This window comes from Hyposmocoma kahamanoa, unplaced genomic scaffold (assembly GCF_003589595.1).
Source record: "Hyposmocoma kahamanoa isolate Upper Pololo Valley unplaced genomic scaffold, ASM358959v1 67, whole genome shotgun sequence".
In the NCBI taxonomy this organism is placed as follows: Eukaryota; Metazoa; Arthropoda; class Insecta; order Lepidoptera; family Cosmopterigidae; genus Hyposmocoma; species Hyposmocoma kahamanoa.
This window is the reverse complement of record NW_020653855.1, coordinates 1-15,136: the sequence shown is the minus strand read 5'-3', so window position 1 is coordinate 15,136 and position 15,136 is coordinate 1. Positions and strand designations below refer to the sequence as shown.

Sequence of the window (15,136 nt, the reverse complement as noted above, 5' to 3'; positions counted from 1 at the left end):
ACATTTATTTGTAAGTCAATGGCATTACTTAAATAAATACTTAAACGTCAAAATACAATGAGTACTTTATAGAAAGATCTCGACGAAATAGTTCCAAACAGCGCTTGGTTTTTGTTTCGTAATTACAATTAACGCGCCTGTTACCCCCTGTTACCCCCGGGACTTCCGCAGTTGCTGAAGCAGAAACAAGGGCCTGTTGTATAATATATTATATATACATATTATAATGATACAACAATTTATGTTGTTGTATTGTAATATGTTGAAATTTATGACTAATATTATAATGATACAACATAAATTCTTGTCATTATCAGCTTTGTATTATTCACTTATCAGCTAATCACATTTCCCGTAAATATTTTAAATAAATCATTACACCGTTGTACTTTGGTGTTAACATACAACTTGATACTAAGAAAAATAATTAAATATGACGACTATATTTCATTTTGTAATTCTTTTAATTCTGTGCTCTTTGTTTTATGTTATTGGAGGTAAGTCTAATTGATTACTTTAGTTTATTTAATTAATTAACTGTCAGTTTAGTGCACGGCTTCTTCATTAGGGGTTTGATTAACCCTTAGTTACTCGTACTCCCCAATTTATTCGGAAGATTTCTAATGAATTATTTCTATTTTTTTATTATTATTATTTTATTTCAATTCTAATGGTATTAAATAAAAGAATCAATATTACTATAATATCTATTAGACCTCAAAGGAACAACTCAAATAAAAACTAATAGGAACTTATAAAAGAAATGGAACTAAAAGTCATCTGACAATGATAACAATCTGAAAGTAAACCCGAAAGTGATCGTTGAAAACAAATTTAGTGCATTTCATGCATTTATTGGAGTCCACGTTAAGCTGTCGGTGGGACTGGTCGATTCTTAAGATCATACACCTCCAAAAGTCGTTTTTTTATAACTTTTGGGGATTTTTTCAAATTTATTTTCCAATTATTTTTATAAATATTCGGTACTTCAACGTTTATTCTAAATCCGGAAATATAGATTCATTTTCTATGTGTAACAATAGCGAAAACCTTAGAACTCGAAAAGTAATAATGTTGTTATTTTACGTAACGAAGAAACTACAAAATTTCAAAAATTATTCTTGTAAATAAATACATTTGAAATATTACCACATAAGTAATCAAAAAAAGTAAACAGAAAATAGAACGATCCCTAAGAGTATGCGAGATGTTAAAGGACTGTCTGTAATTTTGATCTCGAAATGATTCCTAGGTATTTTTTAAAGAATTTATTCGCTCACATTCCCTGTTCGTCTCGTCATTTGATATCATATCAAAAAACACTTGGACTAGGATAGATTCAGAAAAAATATTTAGTATTATTAATTGGATCCGAAACAATAGTTTCATTTCCAATGTATAGGTTTTGTACTGTGATGTTCACCACGTAATAAAACAAAGAGAGGAAATGGTATCAAGAGATTATTAGTATAAATAACGGTGTCACCACACAAAAACACGTGTAAACGTAATCTTACATTAGGATAAAAGAATTTGGATTGGATATAATAAAAAAATGAGATAAGGCATTTCGCGGTGAATTATCGAGTCATACTAGATAATTGAATATTATTTGAAAATACAGTGTGGGTTTCGGTTAACACTCATGAATAGAAGACTGACTTTTATATTACTTTTAATCGACAACTTAATTTTATTTCACAAGTGGAGACCATGTCTGTTAAAGTGAAGAGAAAAAACACAGACTGTTTATGCGTGTGTTTAGTTCGCCGTGTAATTTAGTTTAGTTTTCTTATTTATTTTATATAATACTTAGTTTATAATAAGTAAACCATATCAAGGCCTATGTCCAGCAATGGACTTCTTTCGGTTAAAAAATTAGTAACGACGATGTAACCTTTCATTAAAATTCTATAAAATTAATCCGTAAAAATCACAGACTTAGAATAGTTTCTTGAAAAGTCTAAATACTTAGAATAATTGACCACAAATTTGGACTTGTAAAGTTGTAAAGTTTTGAAACCTTGAAAAATTTTGGACTTGTACAATTTTTTAACTTTAATCTGTTGGATCTTATGCCTTAATAAAGGTTCAGTATGATTTGTAGGATTTGTTGAAGTATGCAAAGAGCCAAAACAAATTGGAAAAAAACACCAAAAGAACGGTTTTCTGTGGAATATGTACACACCAAACTGGAATCAGTAGATGAGTTATGGGCTCAATTTTGTTCAACACACATACAAATCGTAAAGGAAGCTGACCGAAAGGCACTAAAGTCAAGTGAGTATGTCAGTAATGATGTTTATGGAGAAGCTGAAGCATTGAACATCGACCTAAAGACAGAATTAAAGAAAAAATTTAATATATTAAATTAAACAAATGCCGACGGTCAGGTAAAGCCTGAAGCAGGTAAAGGGACGGCAAATGAACAAATAAGATTACCAAAAATCTCCATACCGTCATTCTCAGGTACCTACACAGAATCGAAGTTTTCGGGATCTGTTCACGTCTCTGGTCCACAATAACCAGTCATTAGACAACGTCCAGAAACTACACTATTTGAAAGGACGTCTATCGGGAGACGCAGAACAGCTTTTGCGACACATTCCAATACTGCAGGAAATTATGCTACATGTTGGGAATTATCGACAACACGATTCAATAACAAAAAGTATTTATCTAGATGCATTTGAAGAGGTTTCTAAGTCAACGTTGTATAAGTACAGAATCAGCGAGCTCACTAAAGCAGTTACTCGACACAACCAATGGTTGTTTATATTCATTGCGGAACATCGAAGTAGACATAAGACACTGGGACATCTTGGTGATACACATTCTGTGTCTTAAATTAGATAATGAAACTAGGAAACAGTGGGAGCTAAAGGTGAGCGAGACTTCAGATGACTTCTCCACTTTTGTTCAATTCCAAGAATTTCTGGAAAATAGATTTAGAGCGCTGGAAAATATAGAACCAAGATTAGTAAAAAATAGTACTGTTCAAAGGAGTACTCACCATGGTGTCTCGCACACTATTCCCAAGGTTCATCATGTTGCTGTACCATTATGTTCTTATTGTTCTGAACCTCATAAAGTAATGTTTTGTAAAGCTTTCTCTAAGATAGACATTAATTCACGTCGTAACTTTGTACAATCTAACCATTTATGTTTTAGTTGTTTGAATCCAGGTCACTCTATCTTTTTATGCCGTCAGACTACTAGGTGCCGAATATATAAGAAAAAGCATCACTCTTTACTACATCCTAAAAATCCTACAGTGTCAACTGAACCTAATGTTGAGCTTGATCACTCAGTTGAACGTAATGTTGCGCATGCAAAAAAACCCCCACAAATGTCACATGATGAGACCACTAAGATCACCACCTGATCGACCAGTCATAGCCAAGTTTTGTTGGCTACGGCTTTAGTTAAGGCGCAATCGAAAACAGGAACGGGTGTAACAGTTAGGTGTTTACTCGACCAGGGTTCACAGGCTTCTTTCATCACAGAGTCTGCCGTTCAACTACTGGGACTGAAGAAAACACCGCACAAAAGTCGTATATCGGGTCTAGGAAGTAACGAAAAAGCTTATATAGCTTCTAAGTCAATGGTTCAAGTCGAGATTCAGTCACTTCATGATCCCAACTTTGTAGTAGCTGTCAATGCTTTTGTCCTTAGCCGACTCACATCTATTCTCCCTGAGAAAAGAGTTGTAGTTGAGTTTTATTCAGAGTTTGCTAAGTTGACTTTAGCTGATCCCACCTCTGACACTCCAAATAAAAACGACATGCTGCTTGGAGCAGATGTTTATGGTCAAGTCTTATTGGAAGGAATAATCAAAGGTCCATTAGGTACACCAACCGCACAACGAACTTCATTGGGTTGGATTCTCTCTGGTCCTATTAAGGGTAACAGTTTCCTTTCTAGAAATGTTAGTGTCAATCACGGTCATATCAATGAAATGGATATGCTCAAACAATTTTGGGACCTTGAAAATGATAGTAAGGTTCTAGACTACAAAGAGTTATATACTGAAGAAGAAAAGAAGTGTGAAGAATTGTTAAACTTCCATTTCGAGACACGAAACCAAAATGTGTGAATGGCAAATCTGAAGCCATAGCTGCTAAACGCTTTGCATATCTGGAAAGAAAGTATGAAAAGAACTTAGAACTAAAAGAAAAATACACTGAAGTCATAAATGAATACGTGAACTTGGGACACATGGTGGAGGTAACAGATCCTAATAAAAATCTCAACGAAGCAATGTATTTGCCTCACCACGCAGTCATCAGAGATGACAAAATCACGTTAAAAGTACGGGTCGTCTTTGATGCGTCGTGCCCGAATAGCAATGGAGTGTCACTAAATGATTCACTCATGATAGGACCCACCTTGCAACCTGATTTGCGTCACTTGATAATGGGTTGGCGTCAGTATCCAGTATGCCTAGTATCAGACATTGTGAAAATGTACAGACAGGTGATAATCGATGAGAAGGATACAGATTATCAAAGAATATTGTGGCGGGAAAATCCCGATAAACCTCTGAAACATTACAGATTACTGAGAGTTACCTTTGGAACTGCCTCTGCGCCCTACCTTGCAGTTCGCACATTGCATCAAGTAGCCTACTATGAAGGTCAAAACTTCCCACTGGCATCTGAAAGAGTACTGAAACACTTTTACATGGACGATCTTTTAACAGGCTATGATACAGTAGAGGAAGGTAAGCAAATCTATAATAAAATTAATGAGTTATTAGCAAGAGGTGGATTTGAGCTTCAAAAATGGAGTAGCAATAATGAAGACTTAATTCAACTAGTAACAAAGGAGAAAAGGCAATCGGAAGGAAACGTGGAACTAAAAATAGATACTGTGATGAAAACTTTAGGTCTTACCTGGAATCGAAGCAGTGACGAATTTTAACATTGTGTGCAGTTACTGGACTTGAGATTTCCTGTAACGAAGAGAAGTGTGCTGTCGGACATATCTAAATTGTTCGATCCCTTAGGTTGGTTGGCGCCAGTGATCGTCTCGGCTAAGATGTTCATTCAAAAGTTGTGGCTCTCTGGGATTGAGTGGGATGACAAATTGCCACCTCAATTGCTAAATGAATGGCTTGGTTACATAGAGACATTGAAACAATTTATGAAATTCAAGTTACCTAGGTGGATTCATACCAGCAAAAGTGACGAGATTTTTGAACTGCAAGGGTTTAGCGACGCGTCTGATGATGCATATGCAGCCGTAGTATACGCACGTGTTGTAGACAATCAAGGTCACGTGCACATATCGTTGATCACTTCTAAAACAAAGGTGGCCCCGACTAAGGTGTCAATACCGCGGCTTGAGTTGTGTAGAGCCGTATTGCTTGCCAAGTTACTAACAGAGGTAGCAAAAGTCATGAATGTGAGCAAGATGAACATCCATGCCTGGACAGATTCTTCAATTGTTCTGTCGTGGCTGAATAGTCGACCTAACCGATGGAAAACCTTTGTGGCGAATCGTATCACAGAAATTGTTACTTCACTGGAACCTAGTCAGTGGGCAAACGTATCTTCCAAGGATAACCCAGCAGACTGACTGCTTCTAGAGGCATAAATCACTTTACAGATGAACAGCTGTGGAAAGAGGGTCCGTCGTGGCTGAAACAAAAAGACATAAATTATACGAAAACTAGTACAAAAGAAACACGTTTGGAAGAAAAATCAAATAAAGTATGTTTAATAACTACCTGTGAAAAGCATACCGACGTAGAAGACGAAGTAATAAGTAAGTTTTCAACCTTGAGAAGACTTATTCGTGTTGTAGCGTACTGCAAAAGATTTATAAAGCGTTGTCGAAAGGAAAGCGTTAAAGAATGGCTTACATGTCAAGAAATACTAGATAGTTTAAATACATGCATAAAAATCACACAGCAGAAACACTTTAAAGAAGAGTTAAAAAACCTGAAAGAAAAGAAACCAATAAATAAAAAGAGTAAACTTACCTCATTAAATCCTGTTGTAGACGATCTTGGAATCTTGAAAGTTGGAGGCAGGTTACAGCAAGCAGGGATCAGCAAGAGCATGAAACACCCAACTATTTTGCCTAAACGGTCGTATTTTACCAATTTAGTAATAGATCAGCCATGAAAAAACCTTACATGGTGGACCACAACTTATACTTAATTATTTGCGATCCAAATATTGGGTGGTAGGCGCTAAGAACACTGTTAAGTTTTTTATTCGAAAATGTGTCGCGTGCTTGAGATATTCAGCGCCCCCAACCAACCGTTTATGGGACAGTTGCCGCCAGCTAGAGCAACTGTTAATAGGCCCTTCTATCAAAGTGGCGTGGACTATGCTGGACTCATCAATATGCGAACGTCGAAGGGTAGAGAACATCACTCATACAACGGTTACATCTGCCTTTTCGTATGCATGGCTACTAGAGCCATACACTTAGAGGCTGATAGATTTGACAGCTCAAAGGTTTTTAGCTGCCTTCAAACGCTTTGTAGCTAGACGAGGTCACTGTGCAGATATATGGAGCGATAACGGCACTAACTTCGTGGGCGCCTCTCGCGAGTTAAAAGAGTTATCTGCCAAGGAAAATTCGAGTATAGTGAAGGAAATAGCTGAACAACTCGCTACCAGCGGCACGTGTTGGCATTTTATCCTACCCCGTTCACCGAATTTCGGCGGTCTTTGGGAGGCTGGGATAAAATCTACAAAACATCATCTGAAGCGAGTGGTGGGCGACACGACACTGACTTTTGAAGAGATGACGACGATGTTATCTCAAGTTGAGGCTTGCCTGAACTCCAGACCCCTCTCTCAAATCACCGAAAATAGTGAGGATCCGACCCCTTTAACTCCAGGTCATTTTCTAGTAGGGGAATCATTAGCGTTAATCCCTGAAGGCAATTACCTAAATTCAAATTTGAGTAGTTTGAAGAGATGGCAGCTCACGCAAAGGATGGTACAGGACTTTTGGCATCGTTGGTCGCGCGAATACCTAACTCAGTTTTACCATCGTTATAAGTGGTCTCATCAAACCCCCGAACCTTCAGTTGGCAACGTGGTGCTAGTAAAGGAGGATGATTTGCCTCCTACCAAATGGCTATATGGATTAACTGTTGAAAAACACTCAGGTCTTGGCGGCATTACTCGTGTCGTAAGTTTAAGGTGTAAGGGCAATATAATTAAGAGGCCCATAAGCAAATTGTGCTGCTTACCCATTGAATAAAATAAAATTTATATCGAGTTTTTTAGGTTTTTCGCGATTGTTATACGTGACCATGAGACCTGTAAAGGACCCAAAGCGTTGGTTTGTTTGAAAAAACAAATATACGTGTTTGGATCTGAACAATAGTTTTATTCCCTAATATTAAATATTAAGTTGTCAATGTATATACTACGTGGTTGAGTGCGTGTTGTTTCCGTGCATGGAAACATCAACATATCCTTGTGTGAAATGTAAAAAAAAAAATATTCACTATAATTATATTCACACAGTTTAAGTTGGTGGTGGTGGTTGGTGGTATTGCTCGGCAACTTTAGGACATCTTCTTTGTGTCCTTGGTGGGCGGAATGTTTATGCGTGTGTTTGGTTTGCCGTGCAATTTAGTTTAGTTTTCTTATTTATTTTATATAATACTTAGTTTATAATAAGTAAACCATATCAAGGCCTATGTTCAGCAGTGGGACTTCTTTCGGTTAAAACATTAATAACGACGATGTAACCTTTCATTAAAATTCTATAAAATTAATCCGTAAAAATCACAAACATTAATTTAATTTAGGTGAAATGTCGTTAGATGGCGTTGAACGTTTTTAAAAAGCGCTATCAAGTTGTTACCAAGATTTGTATAGGGCTTTGCCGTGGAATCCGTCATGGTGGTGGTAAGATTGTCAAGATATCAAGTTGTTTAAGTGAGGTTGATAGTTTCTCAGCTATCATCCGAAAGAGCATCGCTTCTCTAATCTATCGTGTGCGTGGCAGCCCCAACAGCCTCCTGCAGACGGTCGCGGCGAGATTGGACGTGGACAGTGCGATTATGCGACACTGGACCAGCGTCCATCTCGCCAAAGACGTTAGGTTAAGTTACAATAATAATATTTTTATAAGGCACTAACATAGGATTAAGCAAATTGTTACTAACACTTATATGGATGCAAGTCCGAAATAAATGATTTTTATTTTATTTATTTATTTTAAATACAGTTGTGAAATTCAGTTTGTGAGTTTGATTTTTGGGACCCTTCAGTACACAGACAAAAAAGGCACGCAAACCACATTATTTGAACGGTTTCGCCATAACGGAGAAAGGTAAAATCACCAAATCTTAAACTTTACACGCCTACTGGAACGAGAGACGTATGGGCTTGCAGAGGCTGAAAATCCAGGGGATTTCTTAGTCGCTGGAGAAAACTCTGGTTGAGGTGATGTATCAGTTGCAGGAGGCTGGTGTTGGTCTGTCAAATCCGGAGTTGGTTGCTCAATAAAAGCAGGTTTGACTTTGGCGACACTTACTACGACTCATTTTCCCTTAAAATCGATAGTAATGGTCTTACCACCGTCAGAACGATTAAGAACTGAATACGGTCCCGTGTATGGGGGCTGTAATAGACGCCGAACAGTGTCGTCCCGTAGAAATACGTGAGAGGCGTGAGACAGGTACTTAAAGATAAAAGACGTGGGTTGTGTGTGACGAAACGCGCCGAGAGGTCGAATGTTCGGCAAGTGACGGCGTAGTCGGACAACTAGATCAGTCGCGTCTTCGATTTTATCAGCAATTCACCAGGAAGGCGCAAGGTTTCACCGTAAAGCATTTCGGCAGCGGTTGCTTTAAGGTCCTCTTTAAAAGCCGACCTCATTCCCAAGAGCACGAAAGGAAGGGCTTGGATCCAGGAGTTCCCGTGGCATGTAATAGGGGCCTTAAGTTGCCGGTGTACACGCTCGATCATGTCATTTTCGGCTGGATGGTAAGCGGTGGTACGTATCCGTTTGGTGTACCCGATCCATTGGAACGCGCGAGCCATTCCTGCTACTTCTTCTGCCGTCGTTGTCCGCATGGGCCAGATTTCAGGCCATCTGGTCACTCTCTCAATTGCCGTGAGGCAATAACGATAGTCGTTACAAACCTGTAGTGGACCTATTATGTCCATGTGGACGTGTATGAATTGACCAGATGGCGTAGCAAAGTTGCCTAAGGGAGCGGAGTTATGACGAGTTACTTTGCTGCGCTGACAAGTTTGGCAAACTCGAGACCAACTTCGACAGTCTTTATTTATGGAGGGCCAGACGTACCGATCAGCTACGAGGCGGGTTGTTGCAAGAGATCCGGGATGGCTCAAATTATGAAGTTTATTGAAAATGGCTCGGCGAAATTCGATTACAACTTTGGCAAGTTGGAGGCTGAAATAATTATTCTCTAAAAGTCTTAGGAGTTCTTCGTCCGACTTTTGTGACTTGGCAAGATCCTCGTATTCCAGCCACGGTGTTGTCTTCGCCTTTGATGTGTTTTATGTCAGTCGTAAACTGACTTATAAAAGACAACTGGTTGAGTTGTGGTGGAGCGAGCTTCTCTCGGCGCTGTAAGAAGGCGTACAATAAAGGTTTGTGGTCTGTAAAAATAGTGGCGTGCTGGACTTCGAGGACGTAACGGAAGTGCTGTACGCTTTCGTACACCGCCAAGAGTTCTCTATGGTAGGTGGGCCATTGAGACTGCTGAGGAGTCAGCTTCTTGCTAAAGAATGCAAGTGGAAACCATTGTCCACCAATTTGTTGCTGCAAGCAAGTGCCGATGTGTACGCTGGAGGCATCAGTAAAAAGACCCAGCGGGGCATCGCTAACAGGATGTTGTACCAAAGTCGCATCAGCTAAGCTCTTCTTATACGCCTCAAATTTCTCGAGCAATTCCGGAGACCAAGGAAAGGGTTTGGCTCCCTTGCTGTTGGTAGAGACAAGAGCATCGATTAACGGCGCCTGGAATTGAGCGGCGTGAGGGATAAATCGGCGATAATAATTTATCATTCCAAGGAATCGCCTCATGCCCTGAACGGTTTCAGGTGGTGGAAAATCCATCAGATGTTGAACCCTGTCTTTGGGAGGGCGAGTGCCCTGGGCATTGATCAAATTGCCTAAGAAAATAACCTCGCTGGCACCAAGAACGCATTTCGAGGAGTTTATGACCACTCCGTATTTCTGGAAACGCTCGAAAGGAAGGCGCAAATGATCCTTGTGAGTAGCAGCATCCCGAGAGAAAACTAAGACGTCGTCTAAGTACGGAAAACAGAAATCGAGACCCCGTGTGACCTCATCGATAAAACGTTGGAACGTTTGACCAGCGTTTCTTAAGCCGAAGGTCATAAAAGGAAATTCGAAAAGGCCAAACGGGGTAACGATGGCTGTCTTCGCAATGTCGTCCTTAAAAACGGAAATCTGATGGTATGCCTTCACAAGGTCTATAGTGCTAAAAACAGTAGCACCAGCGAGGTTATTGGCAAAGTCATTGATATGCCTGACAGAATATCGGTCGTTGTCCTAGCGTTCAAAGCGCGGAAATCGCCGCATGGACGCCAGGTGTTGTCCTTTTTGGGCGTCAAGTGCAGAGGAGACGATCAAGCACTTTTAGAAGGACGGGCAGTGCCACATTGAACCATGTCTTCAAACTTTCTTGGCAGCTACAAGTTTCTGAGCGGCCAAACGACGGGGGCGACATGACACGAGAGATCCTTCAGTCGTATTAATGTGATGCACCGTACTGTGCTTTACAATTATAGGTAAACCAGGAGGACGCGTTAAACTCAGCAAGCACGGGTGCGTAGTATGAATCACCAATTGAAACTGCTTTGACGCTGTCCTGTTTGATTTGTGCAACACAAGCTGAAACAGCAAGGTTAGTATTACCATCAATGAGATGCTTATGACGACAATCCGGAAGAAGATTATAGTGACATCAGAGCCGATTATGGGAGTGCTGCAATCAGCGATAATAAAATTCCAAAGGAAATCGCGGCGTAACCCAAGATTGAGGTGTAAGGAGTTGTTACCATAAGTCTTGATCGAACTGCCGTTGGCAGCACTGAGGTCATAGTCACTGTTGTTGTAGCGGCCTTTGAGTAAACGCCTGGGAAAACAACACAGGTCTGAGCCAGTATCGATGAAATACTGGTACTTAAACGTCTGGTCAGTTACAAACAGGCGGCGGCCGGAAGAAAAACAATCAGTAGCCGCCTCTACTGATTGTTGCTCACGTTTCCCTGCGGGGGCGTCCATGCGCAAGGCTTTGTGCATTTGGTTGCCTTGGTATCAAATTTCTTGTGGTCCCAGCATACCATGGGTCCTCTTGACGGAGTGTTGCCACGAGAACGGCGGTTTGAAGACACGGAACGGTCGCGTGAACGACCACGGATACCTTTAGTAGAGAGTGCAGCTGTTTGCTTCTTCAGGTCCGCTATCTCATTAGTCAAGGAGGCCATCACAGAGGACGAAGGGCCTGATGTAGAGGCAGAGAAAACTTGGTTCCTTGGACCGACAAGCTCAATAATTTTATCAGCAAGATCAGCTGTTTTGTCAAGGCCCAGTTCAGCCTGAGACGCTAAGATAGCCTGGACTTGCTGTGGAAGGCGTCGCATCCACAAGGAGCGTAAGATGCTTTCATCGGACAGAGCTGCACCAGCTAGTGACCGGAGGTGCCTTTCTTTTTTTTGACGGGGGGGAAATCTTTATGGATACCCCTGAGCCCAGGGAGACTCAGGGGTTATGTGGGGACTCTCCCTCCAGACTGGAGGGCCTACCCCACTAAAACCCCCCCGGGTTTCCCACTCGCCGGTTGAGTCGGCGCCGTGGGATCAGTGAACATTCACCACGACGCCGCCCGGCCGCCCTACCTTACGCCAGGGCTCCCGCGCCAACGGAGGGGCGAGTCGGTTGTCCTCCGACCCGCCCCCCAGACGAGTGAGGCCGTGCAATGCAGGCCGGAGTCCCTGTCCAGAGCCCGCTGGCCTCACTAGGGGATCAGGCGAGCAGCGAACTGCCTTCGCCTTCTCCCCGTACGTCTGCGCCGGAGCGGGTGCGCGTCCGGCGCGTCCTCGCGCACCCGCTCCGCGGCCTCCTTTTGCGACATAACCTCTGCGCAAAAGGAGGCCACCGTCTCCCAGGACTCCTCGCTATCGAGCATGGCGGCAACCACGCTCGGCAGCGAGAGGTCCTGCCCTACAGTCCCCGGACCGGAGGTGCCTAAGAAATTGGGATGGCCTCCGGTCTCTTCTTCGCTTAATAGCCGGCGAACACGCTGCTCTTGTGACATTGAGAGTCGTTGGATTAGCTCTTCTTTTAGTTTTTGGTACTTGCCAGATTTGGGAGGCTCAGTTATAATGTCATCAATCTCCCCGGCCAATCTCTAATACAACTGACTAATAACGTAGTTAAACATGGTATTGTCAGAAGTTATTCCTGCAATAGCAAATTGTGCTTCTAATTGGGCAAACCAGACAGCGGGTTTGTGTGTCCAAAATGGAGGCATTTTCACACTCACAGCGCAAGCTTCAACCTTTTTTCTCTTCTCTCAATCTTAGCTGTAAGGCAAGCATTCTCAGCCATAAGCCTTTCAATTTCCTATTTAAACAGTTCTTCAGCCATGATAATGGTTTTATAGTACCAAACAAAAATAATTAAAACCAGGAAAAATTGTTAGTGAGTGAAGTGGCAAAACGAAGCTATGACACACAAAACAGTACACAAAAAAATGTTGTTTGTAAAAGCAAATTATCATAACAATGCACAGTATTAGAACATGCTATTAGAACACTAAGAACATATAGCAAAAAATTTACACACTTTGTCTAGAAATTATGACTGCAGAACCACTGTGCAGTCCTATGTTAATATACAAAATGGTAAAAAATACTTAATTTTCCTAAAAACTAAAATCAATAATTTAAAAAATGGCTTAAAAGTTTAATTACAGCTATTAATTAGTAATATTAATTACATTTATTAATAATAAACAGTATTGTTGTTAGTAAAAACAATAAGGAATTAAATTTTAAGATAAGAAATTCACTTTTGTAAATTTGTAAGTATGAGAAAAAAACAGATTTTGCTTAGGTAAGTAAGGTAAGTTTAGTCACATGAAATTGTCAGTTTAGTTTATATTAATAAAACCACACCACACAAGGCACAAAACACCAAATTAATTTCGAAATCGAGATAGACGGTTAATAGGTTTCCTGGAAGATTCCACTGTCAGTAAGTTCTCTGGAGGATTCCAATAAGAAAGTAAGTAAGTAAAGTTCAGCAGTTAGAGGCTTCAAACCTCGGTGTGTTTAAAGTCGGCAGTGGTCATTAGTTTCCAACCAAGCTGCTAGAAGATTCAATCCGGCGTCAGCGCAGAAAAGTTAGTGCCGCAGTTGGCGCCGGCAACCCACCACCGAACCAAATCACGTCGGGGTCACCAATTGTGGGTTTCGGTTAACACTCATGAATAGAAGACTGACCGCGTGATTTTAACGGCTTCGCCCGCCACAACAGCACCCATATTTATAAAACTTTTTTCCCAAAATTGGTTCAAATCAATTCCAAAACAGTCAATGAACAAAAATCTTGTTACAGCGTACAACAGACCACATCTGTCCAATGCGATTTTGTACGAAATAAAATCTAATGATAACGGCGACTTTTGTGAGACCAATACGACCGTCACCGTGGATTCAGGAAAAATAATGGTCAAGATCTATGGGAACTACGATAAACTGGATCATGTTTGGTAAGTTTTCTCGTCCCTTGTTTTAACCAAATCCAGTGCCAGCAAATGTTCGTGCCGTTGCTCGGCACAAGTCTCCTCTCACAGGAGATGGTTTAGGATTTAGTTTTCCATACATGTTGGGATCTTCATGTGCCACAGAAGAATAATTGTTCTCTCACTTTAAATAAACAGGTAAATTACAGACACATAATTCCTTTGTTTCAAACCACAGAATTTTCTGCAATTTAATTTTATAATATCAAGTGATGGGACGGATACCTAAGTGGTGCGCCTGATGGTAAGCTACACACAGATCTTTAAATCGCAAAAATCTGAGGGGCACTGCCACTGCGCCCGTCACCTTGAGACATACGTTGACAAGTCCCATGTGCCTGTAATTTCAGGGTGTTCCTTTACCCTTCAAAACCGAAACACTGTAATGCTGACATTACTGCTTGGCGGCAGACATAGGTAAGGTGGCAGTACTTCCCTGGACGAACTCTTTGACAAGGAGCTCTGCTGCTACTTCTTACTGCTAGTGCTGGTTCTAGAGTGCCAAAGAGTTTGAAACTAGGCAATAGCAGCATGGCTTGTATGTATGCGCGCCATCCTAGCGCAGTGTACGGACGTGCGCATAATGCACTCGCGTTGCGTAATGCATTTGCAATTAATGCGTAAAGTCGTAATCAACTTCATGCAGTCGAGACCTTGTCAATGTATGCAGTCGAAACCGACTACATGCAGTCCACATTAACTGCAGGTAGTCAGTGTACAAATTCATGTCGCGATTGAAGCACGGACGATACTTTTGTTACTATTGTTGCGCGGAAAACGCGCAGCTTGGAGAGATCCACTATTGCTACAGGGAACGTGATTTTTATGCACTGTACCCGAAATCAAGACAAGATGAAAACAAATTTTACAAGTACATTAGAATGTCGATTGCTACTTTTGATAAATTAAACGATATGATATTAAAAGCAAAAAAAATAATAACACATCCTCGTAAGAATGTCAATTACTACTTTTGATTCCTGGACTATCGTTCACATCGACGATTGAAGTTGAAGTTTCGACTGCTTGCAGTTAATGCGTGAAGTCGTTATCAAATTCAGTTGAGGTCTCGGATGCGTGAAGTTGATTACGACTTCACGCATTAACTACAAACATGCAGTCAATCTGTTGGCAGCCTTAGAAACTGATGATCAAAAGAGATGATCAAAAGATGATGTTATCCTATAAGTAAATTAATAAATGAGTAGATTAATTAATACGTTTCAGGTGCCAAAACCTTTTGCACGAAGAAGGTGAAAAACCTGAATCATTTTTAATAAAATCTGCTTTTCGTGAATACGAAAACCCAAAGGAAGCCATAGCTACTATAGTAAGTATCTGGTACATAAC

At 40.7% G+C, this 15,136-nt stretch overlaps 1 protein-coding gene across 1 annotated transcript; it reads left to right on the top strand.

Moving 5' to 3' along the window:
* Positions 1 to 377: 377 nt before the first annotated feature.
* LOC113232116 lies at positions 378 to 15,116 on the top strand (the record flags this gene model as incomplete). Its single annotated transcript, XM_026466752.1, has 3 exons — positions 378 to 497; positions 13,600 to 13,753; positions 15,014 to 15,116. Coding segments are annotated over exons 1-3 (321 nt in total), but the record flags the coding sequence as incomplete, so codon positions are not given.
* Positions 15,117 to 15,136: the final 20 nt, after the last annotated feature.